Source organism: Theropithecus gelada, chromosome 1, assembly GCF_003255815.1.
Source record: "Theropithecus gelada isolate Dixy chromosome 1, Tgel_1.0, whole genome shotgun sequence".
Lineage (NCBI taxonomy): Eukaryota > Metazoa > Chordata > Mammalia > Primates > Cercopithecidae > Theropithecus > Theropithecus gelada.
In genome coordinates this window covers 52,265,224-52,290,483 of record NC_037668.1, presented here as the reverse complement: position 1 = coordinate 52,290,483, position 25,260 = coordinate 52,265,224, and the positions used below count along the sequence as shown (strand labels likewise).

At 40.7% G+C, this 25,260-nt stretch overlaps 1 protein-coding gene across 4 annotated transcripts in view; it reads right to left on the bottom strand.

The window, feature by feature from the left end:
- Positions 1-25,260, bottom strand: part of CLIC4 (chloride intracellular channel 4) — a 97,850-nt gene that overhangs the window by 20,477 nt on the left and 52,113 nt on the right. For 3 of the 4 annotated variants that reach the window (XM_025365896.1, XM_025365890.1, XM_025365908.1), the window contains 2 exons: positions 21,479-21,588; positions 7,538-7,663 (listed from right to left, as the gene is read on the bottom strand). In XM_025365896.1, coding sequence (XP_025221681.1) covers positions 7,538-7,663; positions 21,479-21,588 — 236 coding nt within the window. The remainder of the gene's footprint in view (positions 1-7,537; positions 7,664-21,478; positions 21,589-25,260) is intronic. The other variant, XM_025365903.1, reaches the window with a different exon arrangement.

Here is a 25,260-nt window from a genome sequence, read left to right as displayed (position 1 = left end):
CTATTTCTCTTAATGTCACTTTCCCTCAGAGGGAAATGAGAAGGAATAATGAAAATTCTTTTTTTTCCTTCTTTTTTTTGTTGAGACAGGGTCTTGCTGTATCACACAGGCTGGAATACAGTGGCATGATCTCAGCTCACTGCAACCTCTGCCTCCCAGGCCCAAGCAATCCTCCCACCTCAGGCTCCCCAGTACCTGGGACTACAGGTATATGCCACCACACCCAGCTAATTTTTGTATTTTTTGTAGAGACTGGGTTTCATCATGTTGCCCAGGCTGGTCTTGAACTCCTGAGCTCAAGCCATCCACCCGCTGTCGTCCCCCAAAGTGCTGGGATTACAGGCATGAGCCACCATGCCCAGCCGAAAAGTCTTCATTGTTGTTGTTGTTGAAGGATATAAGAGAATATGAGGAAATGTCCATTTAACTAAAGTCATACGTATGTTATCAGCACACTAATTTTAAAAACTTAAAAATACTTGGAAGAATTCATATAATAAGCACTTCAGACAATGCTTTAAAACAAAAGTTCCCTTCATAGAGAATGAATAATAATTCAAACTGCTTGCTTCTCCATTTATAATTTAATGTTGATACAATGATCTACAGTGACACAAGAGGAAGATCATTTTCAATTAGTGTCTGAGAGCAAGTTGGCAAATATGGAACTTATCTCAGAGCTGACACTTTTAAGATTAAAAAGGGGCCAGGCATGACAGCTTACATCTGTAATCCCAGCAATCTGGGAGACTGAGGCAGGAGGATTGATTGAGCCCATGAGTTTGAGACCAACTTGGGTAACACAGCAAGACCCCATCTCTACAAAAATTTTTAAAACTTAGCGGGACATGGTGGCACACACCTGTACTCCCAGCTCCTCAGGGGAACTGCTCGAGTCTAGGAGGTCGAGGCTGCGGTGAGCCATAATGACACCACTCCACTCCAGCCTGGGCAACAGAGCAAGACCATGTCAAAAAAAAAAAAAAAAAGACAGACAAAAAAGGGGATCCAGAAGTGGGACATAGTGGTGCCTGCCTGTGGTCCCACTTATTTGGAAGGGTGAGGCAGGAGGATCATCCTACACAGGAGCCTAGGAGTTTGAGGCTGCAGTGAGCCAAGACAGCACTACTGCACTCCAGCCTGGGCGACAGTACAAGACATTGTCTGATGTTTTCTTGTTTTTGTTTTTGTTTTTAAAGTATGGCTGGGCGCGGTGGCTCATGCCTGTAATCCCAGCACTTTGGGAGGCCGAGGCAGGCAGGTCACAAAGTCAGGAGTTCAACAGCAGCTTGGCCAATATGGTGAAACCCCGTCTCTACTAAAACTACAAAAAAAAATTAGCCAGGCGTGGTGGCAGGTGCCTGTAATCCCAGCTACTCGAGAGACTGAAGCAGAATTGCCTGAACCCAGGAGGCGGAGGTTGCAGTGAGCCGAGATTGCACCACTGCACTCCAGCCTGGGCGACAGAGTGAGACTCCATCTCAAAAAAAAAAAAAAAAAAAAAAAGTTAGGACCAGGCGCGGTGGCTCATGCCTACAATCCCAGCACTCTGGGAGGCCGAGGCGGGTGAATCACCTGAGGTCAGGAGTTCGAGACCAGCCTGGCCACATAGTGAAATCCCGTCTCTACTAAAATTACAAAAAATCAGCTGGGCGTGGTGGTGGACGCCTGCAATTCCAGCTACTTGGGAGGCTGAGGCAGGAGAATCTCTTGAACCTGAGAGGCAGAGGTTGCAGTGAGCCAAGATTGCGCCATTGCACTCTAGCCTGGGCAACAAGAGTGAAACTCCATCTCAAAAAAAAAAAAAAGTTATTTCCACTAAGTTGAATGCATGTTCATAATAGTACCCTATTAAGAGATATAAAGCTTCCATTTATATTCACAAATATCCTAGCTTTGATTTATTGGCATTCTAATTATATGCATGGCCTGGAGGAAAAATGAAGATAAGTTTTCTTAATGTTGGTCTGGAGATACTTTACTAGGGATGAAAGGAAAGTTAGGACTCCTGGGAAGGTAGAGATAAAAAAAGCTCCAGGCTCTTAGAAGGGCAGGAAGGATAGTAGAGGATAGGCTTTTAGAATTTTAGTAGAAAAAAGAATTAAGAAAATAAAATCTTAGGCTTAGCACAAGATTGTTAACCAGAGAGCAATTCTGCTCACAACAGATGAGAAGCTAGTTAGACAGAGGCATTGTTGTTCATCAGTCTTCCTGCTTACCATCCCAACCATGCACATCACAGTTCAGCCACTCTCCCAAATATACATATATTATTAATTATAATATACATTACATACTATTTATGTGTAGTATGTGTATAATATATATGTTTATACTATGTATTTAAAATGACTCTTCTGCTGTGGAACACCTGTCACTCCTTTGTTCAACTGCTGAACATCTTTTTATTTTTTTAAATTAAGACAGTTCAAGCGCTGACTCTTCTCTAAAGCCTTTCCTGATTCCATTCACTTTCCGGTCCCACCACCATAACCACCTCTCCACCCATACTTGACTGTACTTGAGGGCAAGAACTGTGTTTTATTTACTAATATATTCACAGTGCTTTGTAGTCCATTAACCCTTTGCAGAATGAATAAATCAATCAATAAATGAATGGATCAATACTGAGTAACTGGGCCAGGCGCAGTGGCTCACACCTGTAATCCCAGCACTTTGAGAGGCCGAGGTGGGCGGATACCTTGAGGTCAGGATTTCAAGACCAGCCTGGCCAACATGGTGGAACCCCATCATTTAGTGGAGACGACATAGGGACAAAGTTTGAGTGGTCCAGATAATCAAACCAGCCACAGCATTCCCCTAAGCCAAAGCCTAATCCAGAGCAAGGCCCTAACTTGCTTCAGTTCTGTCAAGGTAGAGAGAGGTGACAAAGCTACAGAAGCAAAGTTTGAAGGTAGCAGAGGTTGGTTTGTGAGGTTTAAGTAAAGAGGCCATCTTCGTAACATAAAAGTAAAACATAAAGCAGCAAATGCTTATGCAGAAGATGCATGCAGCCAGTTATCTAGAAGATCTAGCTGATCTATCTAGATCTTTCTTCATCACCTTCATCAGATGATCTATCTAGAAAATCAGATCTACCTTCATCAATGATCTATCTAGAATTGATCTTCTAGATAGAAGACCATTTTCAATTAGTGTCTGAGAGCAAGTTGGCAAATATGGAACTTATCTCAGAGCTGACACTTTTAAGACTAAAAAGGAGCCAGGCATGACAGATTACATCTGTAATCTCAGCAATTTGGGAGACTGAGGCAGGAGGATTGATTGAGCCCATGAGTTTGAGACCAACCTGGGTAACAAAGCAAGACCCCAACTCCACAAAAATTTTTAAAAACTTAGCTGGGCATGGTGGCACACACCTGTACTCCCAGCTCCTCAGGGGAATTACTCGCGCCTAGGAGGTCGAGGCGGGGGGCAGTGAGCCATAATCGCACCACTGCACTCCAGCCTGGGCAACAGAGCAAGACCATGTCAAAAAAAAAACAAAAAACCCCAGACCAAAAGGGGATCCAGAAGTGGGTCATAGTGGTGCATGCCTGTGGTCCCACCTATTTGGAAGGCTGAGGCAGGAGGATCATCCTACGCAGGAGCCTAGGAGTCAGAGGCTGCAGTGAGCCAAGACAGCACTACCGCACTCCAGCCCCTGGGTGACAGTACAACACATTGTCTTTTTTTTTTTCTTAAAAAAAAGAAGAAAAAAAAAAGTATGGCTGGGCGCGGTGGCTCATGCCTGTAATCCCAGCACTTTGGGAGGCCGAGGCGGGCAGGTCACAAGGTCAGGAGTTCAAGAGCAGCTTGGCCAATATGGTGAAACCCCATCTCTACTAAAACTACAAAAAAAAAATTAGCCGGGCGTGGTGGCAGGTGCCTGTAATCCCAGCTACTCGAGAGACTGAGGCAGGAGAATCGCCTGAACTCAGGAGGCGGAGGTTGCAGTGAGCCGAGATTGTGCCACTATACTCCAGCCTGGGCGACAGAATCAGACTCCATCCCAAAAAAAAAAAAGTATGGCCAGGCACAGTGGCTCATGCCTGTAATCCCAGCACTCTGGGAGGCCGAGGCGGGTGAATCACCTGAGGTCAGGAGTTCGAGACCAGCCTGGCCAAATGGTGAAATCCCATCTCTACTAAAAATACAAAAAATTAGCTGGGCGTGGTGGTGACGCCTGTAATTCCAGCTACTTGGGAGGCTGAGGCAGGAGAATCTCTTGAACCTGAAAGGCAGAGGTTGCAGTGAGCCAAGATTGCGCCATTGCACTCCAGCCTGAGCAACAAGAGTGAAACCCTGTCTCAAAAAAAAAGTTATTTCCACTAAGTTGAATGTATGTTCATAACAGCACTCTATTAAGAGATGTAAAGCTTCAATTTATATTCACAAATATCCTAGCTTTGATTTACTGGCATTCTAATTATATGCATGGCCTGGAGGAAAAAATCAAGATATGGTTTTCTTAGGTTGGTCTGGAGATACTTTACTAGGGATGAAAGGAAGGTTAGGACTTCTGGGAAGGTAGAAATAAATGATCAATGATCTATCTAGAATTGATCTTCTAGATACATCATTGATGAAGGCGGCTACACTAAACAGATTTTCAATGCAGACAAAACCTTCTATTGAAAGAAGATGTCATCTATGATTTTCAGAGCTACAGAGGAAAACTCAATGTCTGGTTTCAAATCTTCAAAGGACAGGCTGAGTCTGTTAGAGTCTAATGCAGCTGCTGACATTAGGTTGAAACCCATGCTCATCTTCCATTCCAAAATTTGCAGAACCCTTAAGAATTATACTGAAGCTACTCTGCACATGCTCTATAAATGGAACAATAAAAAAAACCTGGATAATGGCACATCCATCTGTTCACAGTGTGGTTTACTAAATATTTTAAGCCCACTGTTGAGAGCCACTGCCCAGGAAAAAAAGATTCCTTTCTAAATATTACCACTCATTGACAATGCACTAGTCACCCCAGAACTCTGATAGCGGTATACAGGGAGATCATGGTTGTTTTCATGCCTGCTAACACAACATCCATTCTGCAGTCCATAAATTAAGGAGTAATTTTGACTTTCAAGTCTTATTATTTAATAAACACATTTCAAAAGGCCATAGAAAGTGATTCCTCTGATGGATCTGAGCAAAGCAAACTGACCTGGAAAGGATTTACCATTCTAGATGCAATTAAGAACATTCAGCTGGGCCTGGTGGCTCACACCTGTAATCCCAGCACTTTGGGAGGCCGAGATAGGCGGATCACCTGAGGCCAGGAGTTCAAGACCAGCCTGGCCAAAATGGCAAAACCCCATCTCTACTAAAAAATACAAAGAAATTAGGTGGGTATGGCAGCAAGCACCTGTAATCCCAGCTACTCGGGAGGCTGAGGCAGAAGAATCGCTTGAACCTGGGAGGCGGAGGTTGCGGTGAGCCAAGATTGCACCACCGCACTCCAGCCTGGGTGATAAGAACAAAAACTCCATCCAAAAAAAAAAACAAAAACGAATATTCATGATTCATGGGAGGAGGTCAAAATAGCAACATTAACAGGAGTTTGGAGGAAGTGGATTCTAACCCTCATGGATGACATTCACAGGTTCAAGATGTCAGCGGAGGGAGGAACTACGTATATGTTGAAAATAGCGAGAGAACTAGAATTAGAAGTGGAGCCTGAAAATGTAATCGAATTGTTCTACCTTCATAATAAAATTTGAAACAATGAGGAGTTGCTTCTTATGAATGAGCAAAGAAAATGGTTTCTTGAGATAGAATCTATACCTAGTGAAGATGCTAAGAACATTGATGAAATGACAACAAGGAATTTAGAATATTACATCAACTTAGTTGTTCAAACAGCAGGAGGGTTTCAGAAGATGGATTCTAATTTTGAAAAAGGTTCTACTGTGGGTAAAACACTATCAAACGGGGCGCATGTTCTCAGGACCTCTTGAGATTAGCCTCAGGCAAAGAATATTTATTTAAAAATTTTTAAATGCTATCAAACAGTATTGCATATTACAGAGAAATCTTTCATGAAAGGAAGAGTCCATCAATGTAGAAAAATTCATTGTTGTCTACTTCAAGAAATTGCCACAGTCACCCCAACCAGCAACCACCATTCTGATCAGTCAGTGGCCAGCAACATCAAGGCAAGACCCTCATCGGCAAAAAGATTGACTTGCTGAAGGCTCAGATAACCATTAGCATTTGTCAACAATGTTTTTTTTTTTGTTTTTTTTTTTTTGAGATAGAGTTTTGCTTTTGTCACCCAAGCTGGAATGCAGTGGCACAATCTCAGCTCACTACAACCTCCACCTCGCGGGTTCAAGCGATTCTCCTGACTCAGCCTCCTGAGTAGCTGGGATTATAGGCATGTGCCACCATGCCCGGCTAATTTTGTATTTTTAGTAGAGATAGGGTTTCTCCATGTTGGTCAGGCTGGTCTCAAACTCCCAATATCAGGTGATTCGCCTGCCTCGGCCTCCCAAAGTGCTGAGATTACAGGCATGAGCCACCGCACCCAGCCTGGCCAAAAAAGTATTTTTAAATTAAGGTATATGCAATATTTTCAGACATAATGCTATTATTGCACACTTAAAACACTACAGTATACTACTATAAATATAACTTTTACATGCACTGGGAAACCAAAAATTTCATGTGACTCATTTTATTCCAATATTCATTTTATCACAGTGGTGTGGAACCTAACCTGCAATGGTCTGGAACCATACCCTTCAGGGTATGCCTATAATTATTTTAGACCCCTCTGTCTCAATAATCCCATTCCTGGAAAACATATCTGGACATGGAGGGCAAGGGTCAAGTTAACCAGCATGAAAGGTTTGGGTCAGTAGAAACAAAACATGTCAATTTTCAGGATCATGAAACTGGAAAAGCCTAAAAGAAACAAATAATGCTTTGAACCTATGCCAAGATTATAGTATGATGCAAAACTGCATATTTGCAATTTAGGTAACTATCATTACAGTACATCCGGGACCTAGACGTCTGGAACACCTCAAAGAAATAAGTAAATAAAAACTCTCAATCCTAGGGACACGGTCTGAAAAGTCGAAATTCCCTTGGATTATAGCTTTAGAAAGTTAACTTTAAAATGAACTGAAATCAAATCTCATAGCAGTCTGTGCCACACTCCTGCTAAGATGATTCTTACTGGGTTCAGCTGAAATGTGTCTTTCCCCACTCCTTCTCCTCTTTAAACTTCTCTCTCAGTTTGAGACCTACTGCCCAGAAATAACCAGTCTTTCCTGATCTATCACACACATCCCAAATCTGTTTTTATCATGTACTCTACAGCTGAGACAAATCCCCACCTTTCTTAGTATGGCTTATTGGCCTAGCTGGAAGCCAATTCTTTTATCTGTGTAACATTAATTATAAGAAACATAGAAGAGAGTCCTAGTCATTCCAAATTAATGCTGTGAGAAAGATCTCTACAGACAAGTAACACAAGTTTCAAAGAAGTGACAATATTTTCATACATATTTTCTTTGATACTCACTTGGGAGGGCATAAGACTTCTTCAAGAAATTCCTCAATCTTATTTACATCCGTTTTGACTTCACTGTTGAAAGTTATAAATGGTGGGTGGGTCCCGGGAGCCAAGTTCTGCAGGTCTGCAGGCTTCCTGTTGGGCAAAATATTGGTCAAAATCAGATCAGTTTTTACTCTAAAACACCAATAATACTTTAAATTCTCAAAGTTGGCCAGGCACGGTGGCTTGCATCTGTAATCGTAGCACTATCGGAGGCTGAGGTGTGAGATTGCTTGAGCCCAGGAGTTTGAGACTCAGCCTGGGCAACATGGTGAGATCCTGTCTCCACAAAATATAAAAAATTAGCCAGGCATGGTGGTGCATGCCTACAGTCCCAGCTACCAGGGAGGCTGAGGTGGGAGGATCACTTGAGCCTGGGAAGTTGAAGCTGGAGTGAGCCATGATTGCACCACTGCACTACAGCCTGGGTGACAGAGAGACCCTATCTCAAAAAGAAAATAAATAAATTGTCCAGGCGTGGTGGCTTACGTCTGTAATCCCAGCCCTTTAGGAGGCGGAGGCAGGTGGAACACCTGAGGTCAGAAGTTTGAGACCAGCCTGGCCAGCATGGTGAAACCCCCTTATCTACTACAAATACAAAAAATTAGCCGGGCATGGTGGCGTGTGCCTATAGTCCCAGCTACTTGGGAGGCTGAGGCAGGAGAAGAACTTGAACCCAGGAGGCGGAGATTGCAGTGAGCTGAGAATGTACCACTGCACTCCAACCTAGGTGACAAAGCGAAACCCTGTCTGAAAAGAAGAGGAAGGGAGGGGAGGGGAGGAAAAGAGATCAAAGTGGTTCTAAATTTTAAAATATATAAAACTGAATAAGAAATGGTATTTTTCACCCAGGCACGGTGGTTCATGCCTGTAATCCCAGCACTTTGGGAGGCCAAGGCAGGAGGATCATGATGTCAGAAGTTTGAGACCAGTCTGACCAATATGGTGAAACCCCATCTCTACTAAAAATACAAAAATTAAGCGGGTGTGGTGGCATGCGCCTGTAATCCCAGCTACTCAGGAGGCTGAGGCAGGAGAATCACTTGAACCCCGGAGGCAGAGGCTGCAGTGAGCAGAAATCTTGCCACAGCATTCCAGCCTGGGTGACAGAGCGAGACTCCATCTTAAAAAAAAAAGAAATGGTATTTTTCGACCGGGCGCGGTGGCTCACACCTGTAATCCCAGCACTTTGGGAGGCTGAGGGAGGCAGATCACAAGGTCAAGAAATCAAGACTATCATGGCCGACAAGGTGAAACTCCATCTCTGCTAAAAATATAAAAATTAGCTGGGCACGGTGGCGTGTGCCTGTAGTTCCAGCTACTTGGGAGGCTGAGGCAGGAGAATCACTTGAACCTGGGAGGCGGAGATTGCGATGAGCCAAGATCGCGCCACTGCACTCCAGCCTGATGACAGAGCAAGACTGTCTCGAAAGAAAGAAAAGGAAAGGAAAGAAAAGGAAAGGGGAAAGGAAGGGCAAGGGAGAGTACTTTTCCACTAGGTATAATAGCTGTAATAGTATTCTAATAAGAAGCAAAGCTCCACAAAATACATAATTTATGGTAAGAAAATTCTTTGATTTTTTTTAACCAAAATACAAAATCCATCATTCTCATTCCAAATTAACTAAGGCACTCATTAGAGACAGGGATAGAATGAGGAGGAAAAAAATATTTTGGAGAGTGAGTCTCTGGTTTCAACTCTGGCCCCAATTAACTGTGTAAAGATGGGTAACTCATGACTTCCTTGGGCCTTTTTTTTCTTTTTCTTTTTGGCAAAATAAAGGAGAAAAGCAGCTGATTCCTGCAGTCATCTTCACCTTTATAAGATTCCAAATTCTGGTGCTATTTCTTTCCCATGATTCATCGAAGTCCAGGCTTAACAAGGGAAAGGATCACCAGATTAGACTATCTAATATCAAAATTACTTCAATATATAAAAGATGGCATAATGAAAGGTAAAAAGCAACAAAGAATGGACAAAGTATTATAGTGAGTGAGAAAAGCTTAAAATCTACATTACCTAAGGATTTTGTCCAAATTCATTTCAAAGGTCATCAAAAACATCAAATAGGTATGGGTCAAAAGAAATTGATAAGAGATAAAACAAGTGAACACATAGAAAAATGTAAAATAGCACAACTATAAAGGGAATTTAAAAGTAAACAATAAGATATCTTCCTCCTGTTGATTAGGAAAAATTGAAAATACCACAACACACTGATAAAGATGGTGAAACTGTTATGCTGACAACTACTAACAGCAAGAAATGTTTGTACTATCTTATTAAAAAAGCAAAATGGCTCACCCAAACCCACCAATGAATCTTAGGATCAAAAAATGAGATGACCAGATATGGTGTGTTTCCTAATGACAAAATATGAAGTATATAATATAGCATCATGAAGTATTCTTACCAAAAAAGTTGACTCTGAATCTAATCAAGCCTCTGGGGCAGGCTGCAAGCAGTGGCTCATACCTGTAACCTTAGCACTTTGAGAGGCCAAGGCAGGAGGATTGCTTGAGTCCAGGAGTTCGAGCGAGACCAGCCTATCTCGAGTGAGACCCTATCTCTATAAAAAAATTTTTTTAATTAGCTGTGTGTGGTGGCATGTGCCTGTAGCTGAGGCTGAGCCCAGGGGGTCGAGGCTGCAGTGAATGGTGATCACATCACTGCATTTCAGTCTGGGCAACAGAGTGAGACCCTGTCTTAAAACAACAACAACAACAACAACAAAAACAAACGAAAGAAAGCAGCCTCTGGGGCTGCCGCTTCTGAAATTGTAAGCCAGGAGATCCTTTCACCAGGTGATCCATGATGTCAGAACTATTCTTATAACACTAAGGCATCATTTGCCTTCTTCACTCTCATTCTCCTCTCATGCACATATAAGTAAAGTTTTCCAAATTTACTTGGCTACTTGGCATAAGATATCACAAAGTAATGAATGCAGAAGCAGACACAAGAAATCTCTTCCAAGATGTGCAAAAATGTAAAAGAATGCCACTCTTCTCACTATTTTTTGTTTTGGGAAATACAGTTGTTTTACATTAAAAATGTTTTATAATAAGTAGTAGGTTCATTATTGTTCTATATTTAAATGAATTAGTAAATAAATATTTTTAAAATTTCTCAGGGTTTTTTTTTTTTGAGACTAGTCACCAAAGCAGGAGTGCAGTGGCACAATCATGGCTCACTGCAGCCTTGACTTCCTGGGCTCAAGCGATTCTCTTACCTCAGCCTCCCAAGTAGCTGGGACCAGAGGCACACGCCACCAAGCCCAGCTAATTTTTTTAAATTTTTTGTAGTGATAAGGATCTCACCATATTGCCCAGGCTAATTTCTCGGCTTTAATTTCTAATATAGTAAAATCAGTATATATAACCCACATAACTGAAAGCTGTTTGAGGCCTTCAATAATTTAAGAGTACAAAGGGGTCTTGAGATTATTTACAGGAAATGCAGGGAGGAGGGAAAGAGAGGACAAAGTTAAATGATACCACAAGGAAGCAATTGCTAAATTCTGGATTTGGGACAATCTACCTTTCAGCTGAATGGCATTTTTACCAGACACAGGTGGGGGACTGTTACAGATTAAGAAAAGCTTAAGAGACATCACAATCAAACATAAAAAGGAGAAGCTGCTTGGATATTGACTTGAACAAAAAATCAAAAATAAAAAGATGTTTTAGAGATAACCAGGGAAATCCCAAATTGTATACTAGGAACTTCAGGAGATAAGAGCATTGTGGTTAGGGAAGAAAATGTCCACATTGTTTGAAGACATACACTGAAGTAAGTAGGGGTGAAATGACATGATGTCTAGCACTTACTTTAAAACATTTCAGCAAAGAAAATAAGAAAAAAGGGACAAAGTAAACGTGGCAAGATCTTGATAACTGAATTGGGTTTACGGAGAAGTCTGTTCTATTCTTATGCATGTCTGAAAACTTTCATAATTAAAAAAGCAAAGTTATAAAAATGTGTACTTCAAGAAAAGTAATACAACAGCACATTGTTTTAAAGAATGTTTCTCCCTCCTATTATGGCCCAGAGTTGTTTATCTTGTTATTAAGTTAGCCTGCCTGCCTTCCTTCTTCCTTCCTTCCTGACCATAATCCCAGCACTTTGCAAGGTCGAGGTGGGTGGATCACCTGAGATCAGGAGTTCAAGACCAACCTGGGCAACATGAAACCCCGACTCTACTAAAAATATAAAAATTAGCTGGACATACTGGTGCATGCCTGTAGTCCCAGCTACCCAGGAGGCTAAGGCAGGAGAATTGCTGGAAGGTGGAGGTTACAGTGAGCTGAGATCGCACCACTGCACTCTAGCCTGGGCGACAAAGCAAGACTCTGTCTCAAAATAAAAAGAAAAAGAAAAGAAAAGAATATATCTAAATATATCATGAAAGTGAAATACTTCATCATCAGAATTTTCAAGATAGAGTGGAATCAAAAAACTATAGCCAGTTTATAATCTGTCAATTTCCCTCGGTCTTATTCATTTATTCATATTCTCTCTCTGGCTCCATCTTTCAATTTAGGTTAGAAAGCCTCAGGTTTCTATGACTACATTCCAACCAAAGATACAAAGATTTATTTAATTATCTCATTAATTCAAAAATTTTTAACTCAAAGTCCAAGTTCTAGAGTCTATCTTGCTTCCTAAACAAAGAAAAATAAGACATATTTTCTATCAACTTCTATAAGAACCTAACCTCCAAAAGAAGACTTTTAAAAGTCAAAATCTGATTTGATTTTCAACTCTGATCCTTTCACTGAACACTTTTTAGTCTGACAAGGTAAAGTTTTTCACAAAATGAAACAAGTTAGCCCTCCTTATTCATGGGTTCAGCATCTATGGATTCAATCAACTGAGGATCAAAAATATTTTTTAAAAGGCCAGGCGTGGTGGCTCACGTCTGTAATCCAAACACTTTGGGAGGCCAAGGCATGCAGATCACTTGAGGTCGAGAATTTGAGACCAGCCTGGCCAACATGGTGAAACCCTGTCTCTACTAAAAATACAAAAAAATTAGCCAGTCATGGTGGTGGGCGCCTGTAGTCCCAGCTACTTGGGAGGCTAAGGCAGGAGAATCACTTGAACTCAGGAGGCAGAGGTTGCAGTGAGCCAAGATCGCGCCACTGCACTCCAGTCTGGGTGACAGAGTGAGACTCCATCTCAAAAATAATAATAATAATAATAATATTTTATAGACAGGTAGGTAGGCAGACAGATCGATACCTAGATCTCCTGTCTCTACAAAAAATACAAAAATTAGCCAGGCATGATGGCACATGCTACTTGGGAGGCTGAAGTGAGAGGATCGCTTGAGCCCAGGAGATCGAGGTTGAGATGAACCATGATTACACACTGTACTCCAGCCTGGGTGACAGAATGAGACTCTGTCTCAAAAAAAAGGGTGGCGGGGCAGGGGCAGGGGGAGGCCGGTGGTTGCAATTGTACTGAACATGTACAGACTTTTTCTTGTCATTATTCCCTAAACACAGTGTAATGACAACTTACATAGCATTTACCCTGTATTAGGTATTACAACCTAGAGATTATTTAAAGTATATGGGAGGCTATTTGTAGGTTAATATGCAAATACTATTCCATTTTATATAAGAAACTTGAGCATCTATGGATTTTGGTATCCACCAGGGGTCCTTGAACCAATTCCCCATGGATACCAAGAGATGACTGTAGACCAGGCACAGTGGCTCATGCCTGTAATCTCAACATTTTGGGAGGCCAAGGCGGGCAGATCATCTGAGGTCAGGAGTTCAAGACCAGCCTGGCCAACATGGTGAAACCCCATCTCTATTAAAAATACAAAATTAGCCAGGCATGGTGGCGCATGCCTGTAATCCCAGCTACTCGGGAGGCTGAGGCAGGAGAATCGCTTAAACCCGGGAGGCAGAGGTTGCAGTGAGCTGAGATCGCGCCATTGCATTCCAGCCTAGGCAATAAAATAGAGCGAAACTCTGTCTCAAAAAAAAAAAAAAAAAGACTGTTTTTTAATCTTGTCATATATAAATTGTGATTACCTGGAAAATGATTTTCTCACTCCAAAGTCATAAAACAGTCAATGAACAGTCAATTAAATGCCTACGTGTAAGTTAATAATATAAGTCTGTTTTTCACAAGTAGTTTTTTTAAGAACAGGGTAGATTAGATAAAGGGGAAGATGGTCTTGTTAGATATGAGTTCTAAATTTCTTTTCAAAGAATCAATATGTCAGTATGTTCAATTCTTCGCCTTCTACTTTTAAACTTAACTTCCTAGTAAAGCAACCATATTCGATAACCTGCTCCACCCTGACACATTCTGATTACCTGCTCCCTCACAACCACGTTTCCGGCCAAACCACTCACCCGGTCACTCTCTTTAAATTAGCCAATCAGAATTAGTTTAGACTGTGCGGTCTAACCCTAGCCAATAGGGGAAACGACACAGCAGCAGGGGTCACGTGCATCAGGGATAGGAACCCCTTCCCCTCCCTCGTCCAAGTGTGCGCTCACCATTGCTCCATCTGTAAGAGCGCACCCTTCCATATAAGTAACTTGCCTTGCTGAGAATTAAAAAGAAAATTTTATATTCGAGTGCTATTTCTTTTGCAGCACTGAAACTTTATTTATAACAATCTCAATGCTAAAAAAAAAAAAAAAAAAAAAAAAAAAAAAAAAAAAAACCCGGCCGGGCGCGCTGGCTCAAGCCTGTAATCCCAGCACTTTGGGAGGCCAAGACGGGTGGATCACGAGGTCAGGAAATCGAGACCATCCTAGCTAACACAGTGAAACCCCGTCTCTACTAAGAAATACAAAAAACTAGCCGGGCGAGGTGGCGGGCGCCTGTAGTCCCAGCTACTCGGGAGACTGAGGCCGGAGAATGGCGTGAACCCGGGAGGCGGAGCTTGCAGTGAGCTGAGATCCGGCCACTGCACTCCGGCCTGGGCTACAGAGCGAGACTCCGTCTCAAAAAAGAAACCCAAAGAGGGCAGAGGTCGGGTAGGGTATGTGGGATAAAATAAATAACACCTATTACTTCTATAATTAATTATGAAAGTTTTTAAGCTCTCTAAACAAAAAGATTCTTAATTTTTTAAATTTTTATTCAACTTTTTTTTAGAGATAGGGGTCTCCCTCTCTTGCTGTGTTGCCCAGGCTGTCCTCAAACTCCGGGGCTCAAGTGATCCTCAGCTGCGAGTAGCTGGGACTAGAGAGCATGCCACTGCACCCGGCTCCCAAATAAAAATATTTATTGGGAGAGGGAGAAAGTTAGCATATCAGAGAAAGAAGAACCAAGGTTGAATAAAAAGGACTGGCTTGAAGTCCCAAATAGAAAAGCTCTGCCATTTACCAGCTTCTTGACTAAGTAAATTACAACCTCTTTGGGTCTGGATTTCCTCTTTTATAAGATCTGCTTTGTCTGTAAAGATTAAATCAGGCACGTGAAAGTGAACTAAAAGTATGCAAATGAAAGTCATTACCACTTTTAGTATCACATTAACAAAGTATTATGCAGGAAATAAGATTGGCAGTTTTAATTTTAATAGAGCTGATGGTTCATAAATGGTTACCTAGCATTAACTGATTGGTAATAAACAAAGTCAGATTAATTTAGAGTTGTATATATAACCAAGGAAAGTTTAAAAGGGCATATGATTACCAATTTTCCATTAATATTTGTGATTAGTGAATAGTCTATCTTGTTTCAGTTGAAAGGCTATATATATATATATATACACACACACACACGTATTTTTTTTTTTAATAAAGCGATAAAACTATTTTCTAGGATTCACTGTTGAGGTGGCAGACAACCATGGCAGGTCCTGATTCCAAGTGAAAAATTTGAGAAGAAACTTTAGTGCCTCCAAACGTGTTAGTAGACTTCAAATAAATGGACAAGTTCTAAATAGTAATCTGATTCACTCACAAGCTATATATGAACCAAACAGAATCTAAGATTCTTCAACCTGCAGTTCTCACCTGGCACTCTCAGGCCTCAGGTGTTCTGTTTGACCCACAAAGGCTCATTTTACAGATGTTTCACAGAAACATAACACTGTAAGAATTGCAGTTTGAGATAAATGAAACTGAGCCGATAGGTAATGGCTAAAAATTTCAAGACATCTTTGATTTACTTCCAGAACGGCCTTCAGTAAATATTCAACACTTGATTAAAACTCATTCAAATATTTCCCTTACGTGACATCAAGAGCAAAGTGCACAGAACTCATGCCTTGCAACAGGGTGCAAATATTCTCCTGTGTTTTGGGGTTTATTACTTTTACCCTCACTTATCATGGTAGTCTTTCAGATGAAATAAATTATTCTGTTGTTTCCCATTTTCTTTCTAGATGAAGAAAAGGAAATAAAAACAAAAACCAAGAAGGAAAAGAAAGGAATGAAAAGTAGGAATCCTATAGGAGCTAATGTTTTCAGAGACCTGAGTGGCTTAATTTCTATTAAAATATAATTCAGTACATTTGCAACAGTTGGAGGAAGCTGGGCTGGTGACTTAGTTCCAGCTGCTTGGTATGAAATGAGTGCAGCATAGATATAGGAGACTAGAGCTGGCTCTTGAAGATGACGTATCTGCAACAAGTTGACTTGCCCAGTGAAGAAAAAAGTACTAGATATGTAGGCCTTATCTTTTAAATTGAGCTCCTTTTTTCTCCAGAAAGAGAACAACAACAAAAAAATTGAGTTCCTTTTTGAAGGTGCTGATTTTCAAGGCATAAAATTAATTCACACATACCAAAGAGACTACTGGACACTATATAAACATACAACAATAACAAAAAACCTCACAGAAGTTAACACCATCGAATCAGAATTATTTATTTCAGAACGCTTTACTACTATTAATTATTCTTTATACTACATTTGCTATATTCTGGTTTCACTGACAAGTCACTAATTGAACGAATTAATCATGGACTCAACAAAACAAACACACCAAGACTCTTTGTCACTAAGAATTTGTCTTTGTCCCAGTTCAACCAGTTAAAGAATTTTACTGATTTGGATTATTGTTAATTTGTCTACTTTTAATGTCAATATGTGGAGGAATACTTCAAAAAAAAAAAAGCACCCATGAAAAGATTTCAAATACAGATTTCATAATTCCTTGGTTTTTGTTTTTGAGATGGAGTCTCACTCTGTTACCCAGGCTAGAGTGCAGTGGTGTGATTTCAGTTCACTGCAGCCTCTGCCTCCCGGATTCAAGCGATTCTCCTGCATCAGCCTCCCGAGTAGCTGGGACTACAGGCACTCACCACCATGCCCGGCTGATTTTCGTATTTTTAGTAGAGACAGGATTTCACCACATTGGTCATGCTGGTCTTGAACTCCTGATCTCAAGTGATCGCCTGCCCTGGCCTCTCAAAGTGCTGGGATTACAAGAGTGAGCCACTTTGCCCAGCCCAAATATAGATTCTATAATTTTTAACATCTTAATAACAGTTTAGGAGTAAAGTGTATACTGATAACAGGTTTAGAAAAACATTCACTAATAACTCTATTAATTCAGCTCTTAGCAGCCTCAACAGGATGTATCATCTTTGAAATCGCCTTGAAAAAGAACATAAAGACATAGCAACAAAGTACTCCCTCTCTGTGTGTCTATGTCTCCCTTGTCTCTCAATCACACACACACACATATCCCCACTCACCCACCCACATACACACACCCCCTCAACCCACACACATTCACACACACCCCCCCCACTCACACACACCCCACCACCCACACACACACACACACCACCCACCTACCCACACATACACAGACACACATACACACTCTCCACAAACACACACACCCCCCACCCACACACACACACACACACACACACACTGGGTACACATGTGATTCTGAATGCAGTCATAAAGCACAATTATCTTGAATTGGACTGTTCTAACAAGTGCCTCATGTAGCTCAAGTCAGCTTTACAAAGGGGAAAAATGGAGTCTGACTTTCCCGTCTGGCCAGCAGCAGGAAATAGATGATCTCTCTGAAAGACAGGCCTGTTTCATTCCATTTAGTCTCTTGGCATGTGTCATTCATGCTGCTGCTACTGAAGATCATGGAAACTGAACTGATTTCTCAAGTTACTGAAGACTGTTTTCAGAAAGGTGGAACCACAGAGACATGATCATGAAAATAAAACTATCTGAAGAGTCCATTTGGGAATCAGATTTTCTTCTGAGTTTCTAACTGCCTTTTAAGATATGCAGAACTATCAGTTTCATAGTTCCATTGTAACATTTGAAACTATTACAAAAGTGAAGTTTTTTTCCCTTCCTTTTTCCTGAATTTAAACATAAGGTGACCGACTCCAAGGAAGACGAGGCAGCTTGCCCAAGGTCCCAGTGAAATCAGTGATAGAGCTCTCTCATACACAGCCAGGTCTCACTCCTGAAATTTTCTATACTATGCCATGGGTGTTTCTCAACTGATGACATGCCAGAACATCCTTAACTCTGCCCTCAATTTTAATATTTTCACTTATATTATCTGAAGCTTTTGTTCAAATCGTTTATGTAAATCGAAATTCTTTGTGAAGCCTGGGCACTTTTTTTTATCTAAACGTTCTTTAAATTGCAATATGAACAGAAAATTAGGTTTGGAAATGACTCCCACCAAAGCACTAAGGCTGCTCTGACAGGCAAGTAATGGGAGATTGTTCAAAGCCTCACAAGGGACACATGAATACTACCAGCATAGCCATTAATGCCAACTGAGATTCAAAGAGAACATGTCATACAGTGCCAGAACTAGAAACGGGCTTGTTCTTATGGATGAAATGTCATGTAACAATCATTTTTTTCAAATCATAGAGTAAGCTGCTAAGTAACTCTCAGAGGAGTTTTATTGTTCTCCACTGGTTTGTTCTGGAGTCAGTACTTCTCACCAAGATATTAGGCAATTACCAGGAAAAGCCGGAAAATAAGCACTATAGGCATTTTCTCCCCCACAAATTTCTAAAAAGACTCACATTTAATGTTTTAAGATTAAGAATATGTTATGAAAAGTACTACAGGGATGTTTTATTCCTCTGTGATAGCTTTCATATATACTGGTGGGTTTTTGTTTTTGTTTTTTTTTGAACCAATGTTCACTTTCTTGAGGTACCTTCTCTTTAAACTTTTGTTTACGACTATAAGTGTGTAAACCCATAGAAAAGATCTGGACGAGGCCAGGCACAATGGCTAAAATCTGTAATCCTAGCACTTTGGGAGGCCAAGGTCAGAGGACTGCTTGAGCCCAGGAGTTCAAGACCAGCCTGGGTAACAAAGGGAGACCCTGTCTCTTAAAAATAAAAAATTAGCCAGCTATGGTAGTAAATGCCTGTAGTCCTAGCTACGTGGGAGGCTGAGGCTGGAGGATTACTTGAGCCCAGGAGCTCAAGGCTACAAAGTAAGCCGTGATTGTACCATTGCACTCCAGCCTCGGTGACAGAGGCAGACCCTGTCTCAAAAAAAAAAAAAAAAAGAAAGAAAGAAAAGAAAAAAGGAAAAGATTTGGAAGAATAAAGACCAAACCTAAAATAAATTATCTCTCTGAAGGCGAAGTTGATGACTAGGGGGTAGGGATGGTAAAGACTCATTATCATGTACTACTTGTATAGTTTTAGTTACCCTAAGAAGCATTTTTTAGATTTACTGGAGACCTATGATTGCTAAAGAAGACCAAAAAATATATGCTTCAATTTCAAGTGCTCTCTACTGTTGATTTTACATAAAGTCCTAGGTAATAAACATATATCTTCTTTGATATTTTCTAATTATAAGGCCCTGAATGCCTACCTCCCATGCGCCACTTTTTATATATAAACACTTAACATATACATTTAAACATACACACTTACACATATTTCCACATATACACGTAAACATATATATACAAATCTGCAAATATCAATCAACCTATAGGAATAATGCCTTTAAAAAGTCTGCAAATGAAAAGTAACAGACAACTCTGAAATAGCTATAATGGGTTTACTTCCTTTTCTGACTCAGAGTCCCATCGTTTATGGCGCTATTACTGGTATGTATCACAATTAAAGCACTGTATTAAACTATTCAATGAAGGCTTTTTCAAAGTATGGCAGTCAACTCACTTGCTCCAAGCCAAAAATGGAATAGGAGAAATTCATGTATTTTAGGACACAGTAAGGGTGTGTGCCTGGTGGCACAGTCTGGTTTTAGGAGTTATATTGGGAAACTGAAACTTCCTTTGTGTATACATGTATAAAAAAACAGTAATAGAAGGGTAACTACATGACTTATTTCATTCTTACAACATCTCTGTCCAACATGAATAAGGTAATGTCTTCCCAAGAGCTTGTAGTTTTAACTCACTATTCCCAAAGTCTTATTTCTACATTTGTATACATAACTAAAGGGGTTCCTAGATGACTTTATGGTTTATTTTCAATAAATTTTAAAGTCTGTAAAATTTCAAATATATGCACTAGCAGTAAGTAAAAATATATTTTAAGGGAATGACAGGAATCTGAGTACACTAACCCAGAACTGGGAATGGAATTATAGCTATCGGGTAACTATCAGCATATGACGCTCAGAAGGGTGACATACATGAATTCTGCCACTTTATCAAGTGATAGGCTGTCAATATTTTTTTCTGGACACTGTTCATGACTTGATATATAATACGGTTTAAATTTGTGTCCTTGCACAAATCTCATATCAAATTGTAATCTTCAATGTTGGAAGAGGGGCCTTCTGGGAGGTGACTGGATCACAAGGGCAGACTTCCCTTGCTGTTCCTGTGACAGTGAGTGAGTTCTCATAAGATCTGGTTGTTTAAAAATGTGAAACTCCTCCCCCTTCTCTCTTCTTCCTTCTCTGGTCATGAAAGACGTGTCTGCTTCCCCTTTGCCTTCTGTCATAATTGTAAGTCTCCTGAGATCTCCCCAGCCATGTTTCCTGTACAACCTGCAGAACTGTGAGTCAATTAAACCTCTTTTCTTTATGATTTACCCAGTCTCGGGTAGTTCTTTATAGCAATGTGAGAACACACTAATAGTTTTAAAAACAAGTATAATAGCAAATCATGTTGTGACACTTGCATCAAGAGGAATCCACTGCCAAACCCTAGATTTTCCCATTAATACAACTATTCTTAACTCTTGATTTAAATCTTTTGGGGAAGGGGATGTATCAATGTTCTTCACCTCAGACCTGTTTCCTAAAGGTTAGAATACACATTCCTGAATAAAACAGAGCTTTCTATTCATCATGGCTCTTCTCAGCCCTCTCCACTATGGAAAATAAGCCATAAAGTCATCCAGGAGAGAAAGCTGCAAACAACTCTTCACTTAGCAAGAACAGACATGGGGCCACAGATAATTGCTCTTATTTTACAATACATTTAAACAAATATGATGAAAATCATGCTATAGAAAATTATTGCTATTCCCTGAAAAGTAAATTATATGAAATTGACAACAATGGTATTCAACCTCCTAAAAATCCTTGTCTTTAAAGATCCAGATTATATAGGTCACACGTTTAACACATTTGGGGCCAAGATGATGTCTGCTTTGAAAGTTCTTCATGACTCCATGTTTACACTGGAAAAAAGAAGTCAAGGATTTCACTGTATCCACACTAACACTTGGCTCCTGGTGCTGCTCATGAAATTTAAGGTAAACATACAAAAGTTCCTAAAAAAGACTGAGTACCACATGCAGTATACTGACAGCGTGACTTGTCCAAAATAGTTATATACAAGTTAAGTTTGTCCAAAAACCAGCAGAACTTTAATACAATATATTTCCTTTAGAGAATACATGCCATCAAAGTGAAAATGGGATCAAACCGAAAAGACAGTTCAGCTTAAGTTGACTGCAAACTGCGACCATGTCTTACCTTTTCAGGTCAACAGTCGTCACACTAAATACAACTCCTTTGAGCCAAAGAATCATGAAGAGCCTCTGGGAAAAGGGGCAGTTCCCTATGCTTTCACCATCACTGCCAGCCTGGAAAACAGAATTAAACATTAAAAAACAAGGTCAAAGTGATGATACTCAACATGACATGACTTTTTCTGAATTTTAATCAAAAGTACAAGAAGCCAGGAAAAGTTACATTGTGGAAGGAAGAGTAGAAATTTGGGTCTTTATTATTTTGTCTTTTCATTAGCCATTTTTTTTTTCTTTTTTTGAGACAGGGTCTCCTTCTGTCACCCAGGCTGGAGTGCAGTGGTGCGATCTCAGCTCACTGCAACCTTAACCTCTCAGGCTCAAGCAATCCTCCCATCTTAGCCTCTCAAGTAGCTGGGGCTACAGGCACGTACCACCATCCTGGCTAATTTTTAATATTTTTAGTAGAGACAGGGTTTCACCACGTTATCCAGGTTGGTCTTGAACTCCTGGGCTCAAGTGAACTACCTGCCTCAGCCTCCCAAAATGCTGGGATTACAGGCATAAGCCACTGCACCCAGCTAGCGCTAGCCTCTTTCTTTTCGTAAAAATGATCAGTCTAGGGCCAGGCATGGTGGCACACGCCTGTAATCTCAGCACTTTGAGAGGCCAAGGCAGGAGGATCACAAGGTCAGGAGTTTGAGTCCAGCCTGGCCAATATGGTGAAACCCCGTCTCTACTAAAAATACAAAAATTAGCCGGGTGTGGTGGCGGGTGCCTGTAGTCCCAGCTACTTGGGAGGCTGAGGCAGGAGAATCACTTGAACCCGGGACACAGAGGTTGCAGTGAACTGAGATCACACCACTGTACTCCAGCCTGGGTGACAGAGAGATACTCTGTCTCAAAAATAAATAAATAAATAAATAAATAAATAAATAAATAAATAATAAAAATGACCAGTCTAGTATACTACTGCCCAAGAGAACTTAATGCATGATGGAAATGATCTATATTGCCAAAGTCCAATATGGTAGCCATTAGCAACATGTGGCTAGGGAGTACTTAAAATGGGGCTAGTTCAAGTGAACTGAATTTTTTTGTTTCATTTATTTTAAATTACAGTCATGCATCACTTACTGATAGGGACACAATCTGACAAATGTGCTGTTAGGCGATTTTGGCATTTTACAAGCATCACAGGGTATGCTTACACAAACCTAGATGATATAGCCTACTACACACCTTGTCTACATGGTATAGCCTAGTGCTCCTAGGCTACAAACGTGTACAAACGTGTATAGCACATTACTGTACTGAATACTGTAGGCAAATGGAATATAATGGTAAGTATCTGTACATCTAGACACATCTAAACATAGAAAAGGTATAATAAAAATATGAATTATAAGCCGGGCGCGGTGGCTCATGCTTGTAATCTCAGCACTTTTGGAGGCCAAGGCAGACAGATCGCCTGAGGTCAGGAGTTCAAGACCAGCCTGGTTAACATGGTGAAACCCCATCTCTACCAAAATACAAAAAGTTAGCCAGACATGGTGGTGCGTGCCTGTAGTCCCAGCTACTTGGGAGGCTGAGGTAGAAGAATCGCTTGAACCTGGGAGGTGGAGGTTGTAATGAGCCGACATCATGCCACAGCATTCCAGCCTGGCAAAAGAGCAAGACCCCGTCTCAAAAATAAAAAATAAAAACAAATTATAATCTTTTGAGACCACTGGCATATGCAGCACCTGACTATAATTTATAATTTAAAACATAAACATAACTTTTTTTTTTTTTTGAGACGGAATCTCGCTCTGTAGCCCAGGCTGGAGTGCAGTGGCACGATCTCGGCTCACTGCAGCCTCTGCCTCCCAGGCTCAAGTGAGTCTTCTACCTCAGCCTCCTGAATAGCTGGGATTACAGGCGTGCGCCACCACATCCAGCTAATTTTTGTATTTTTAGTAGAGACAGGGTATCACCATGTTGGTCTCGAACTCCTGACCTTGTGATCCGTCCACCTTGGCCTCCCAAAGTGTTGGGATCACAGGTGTGAGCCACCGTGCCCAGCCAAACATAATACGTTTTCATAATTCAAATAGCCACGAATGACTAAAGGCAACTATGTTGGACAGAACAGTAATTCCTAGTGGGTACATAACTCCTTGCCTCCGGGCAAAGGCAAAGTCTGTTATGGGTTTTATGAAATGTAAAAATCATTTTTCATTATATCAGACAGTATTCTTAATAAGGCAAAGTAAAAAGGGAAACTTGTAGGTGTGCCTGCCTCCAAAAAAATTCATTATAAATATCCCATATCCTGGCTGAGCGCAGTGGCTCACTCCTGTAATACCAGCACTTTGGGAGGCTGAGGCAGGCAGATCACAAGGTCAGGAGTTTGAGACCAGCCTGACCAACATGGTGAAACTCCATCTCTACAAAAAGGACAAAAATTAGCCAGGCGTGGTGGCACATGCCTATAATCCCAGCTACTTGGGGGGCTGAGATAGGAGAATTGCTTGAACCTGGGAGGTGGCGGTTTCGGTGAGCCAAGATCGTGCCACTGCACTCCAGCCTGGGTGACAAAGTGAGACTCCATTTCAAAGATAAAAGTAAATATCCTATACCCTGGTTTTTTTTTTTTTTTTTTTTTCAATTAGAGATAGGATCTTACTATGTTGCCCAGGCTGGTGTGCAGTGGTTACTCATAGGCACAATCATAGCAAACTGCAGTTTCAAATTAGTGAACTTAAGAAATCCTCCCGCCTCAGCCTCCCCAGTAGCTGAGACTACAGGCATGCACCACCACACCCGGTCCATATCCTGTTGTACACATTCCTACAGGGAGCAAGAAAATAACAAAAGATATATTTATAATAATCTATTTCTAATCCTACTTAATGAATGGCAATGACGAGGTAGATTTTCCTAAAAATCAGAATGGTACAAATCTTTTTTAGTCCCATCATGTGTGCCCCAAGGTGCGTTGGTTTTTTTTTTTTTTAAACTTTTATTTTAGGTTCAGGGATGTTATGTGCAGGTTTGTTATATAGGTAAACTCACGTCACGGGGTTTGTTGTACGGATTATTTCATCACCCAGGTACAAAGCCTAGTGCCCAATAGTTATTTTTTTCCGATCCTCTCCCTCCTCTCATCCTCCACCCTCAAGTAGAGCGCAGAAATAAGGCCACACACCTACAACCATCTGATCTTTGACAAAGCTGACAAAAACAAGTGATGTCAAAGACTCCATATTCAATAAACAGTGCTGGGATAACTGGCTAACCATATGCAGAAGATTAAAACTGGATCCCTTCCTTACACCATACACAAAAATCAACTCAAGATGGATTAAAGACTTAAATGTAAAACCCAAAACTATAAAAACCCTGGAAGACAACCTAGTCAGTGCCATTCTGGACATAGGAACTGGCAAAGATTTCATGACGAAGATGCCAAAAACAATTGCAACGAAAGTTGACAAACAGGATCTAATTGAACTTAAGAGTTTCCGCATAGCAGAAGAAACTATCAACAGAGTAAACAGACAACCTACAGAATGGGAGAAAATATTTGCAAAATATGCATCTGACAGAGGTCTAATATCCAGCATCCATAAGGAACTTAAACAAAATTACAAGTAAAAAACAAACAACCCTATTAAAAAGTGGGCAACAGATATGAACAGACACTCTTCAAAAGAAGACATACATGCAGCCAACAAGTATATGAAAAAAAGCTCAATATCATTGATCATTAGAGAAAAACAAATCAAAACCACAATGAGATACTAT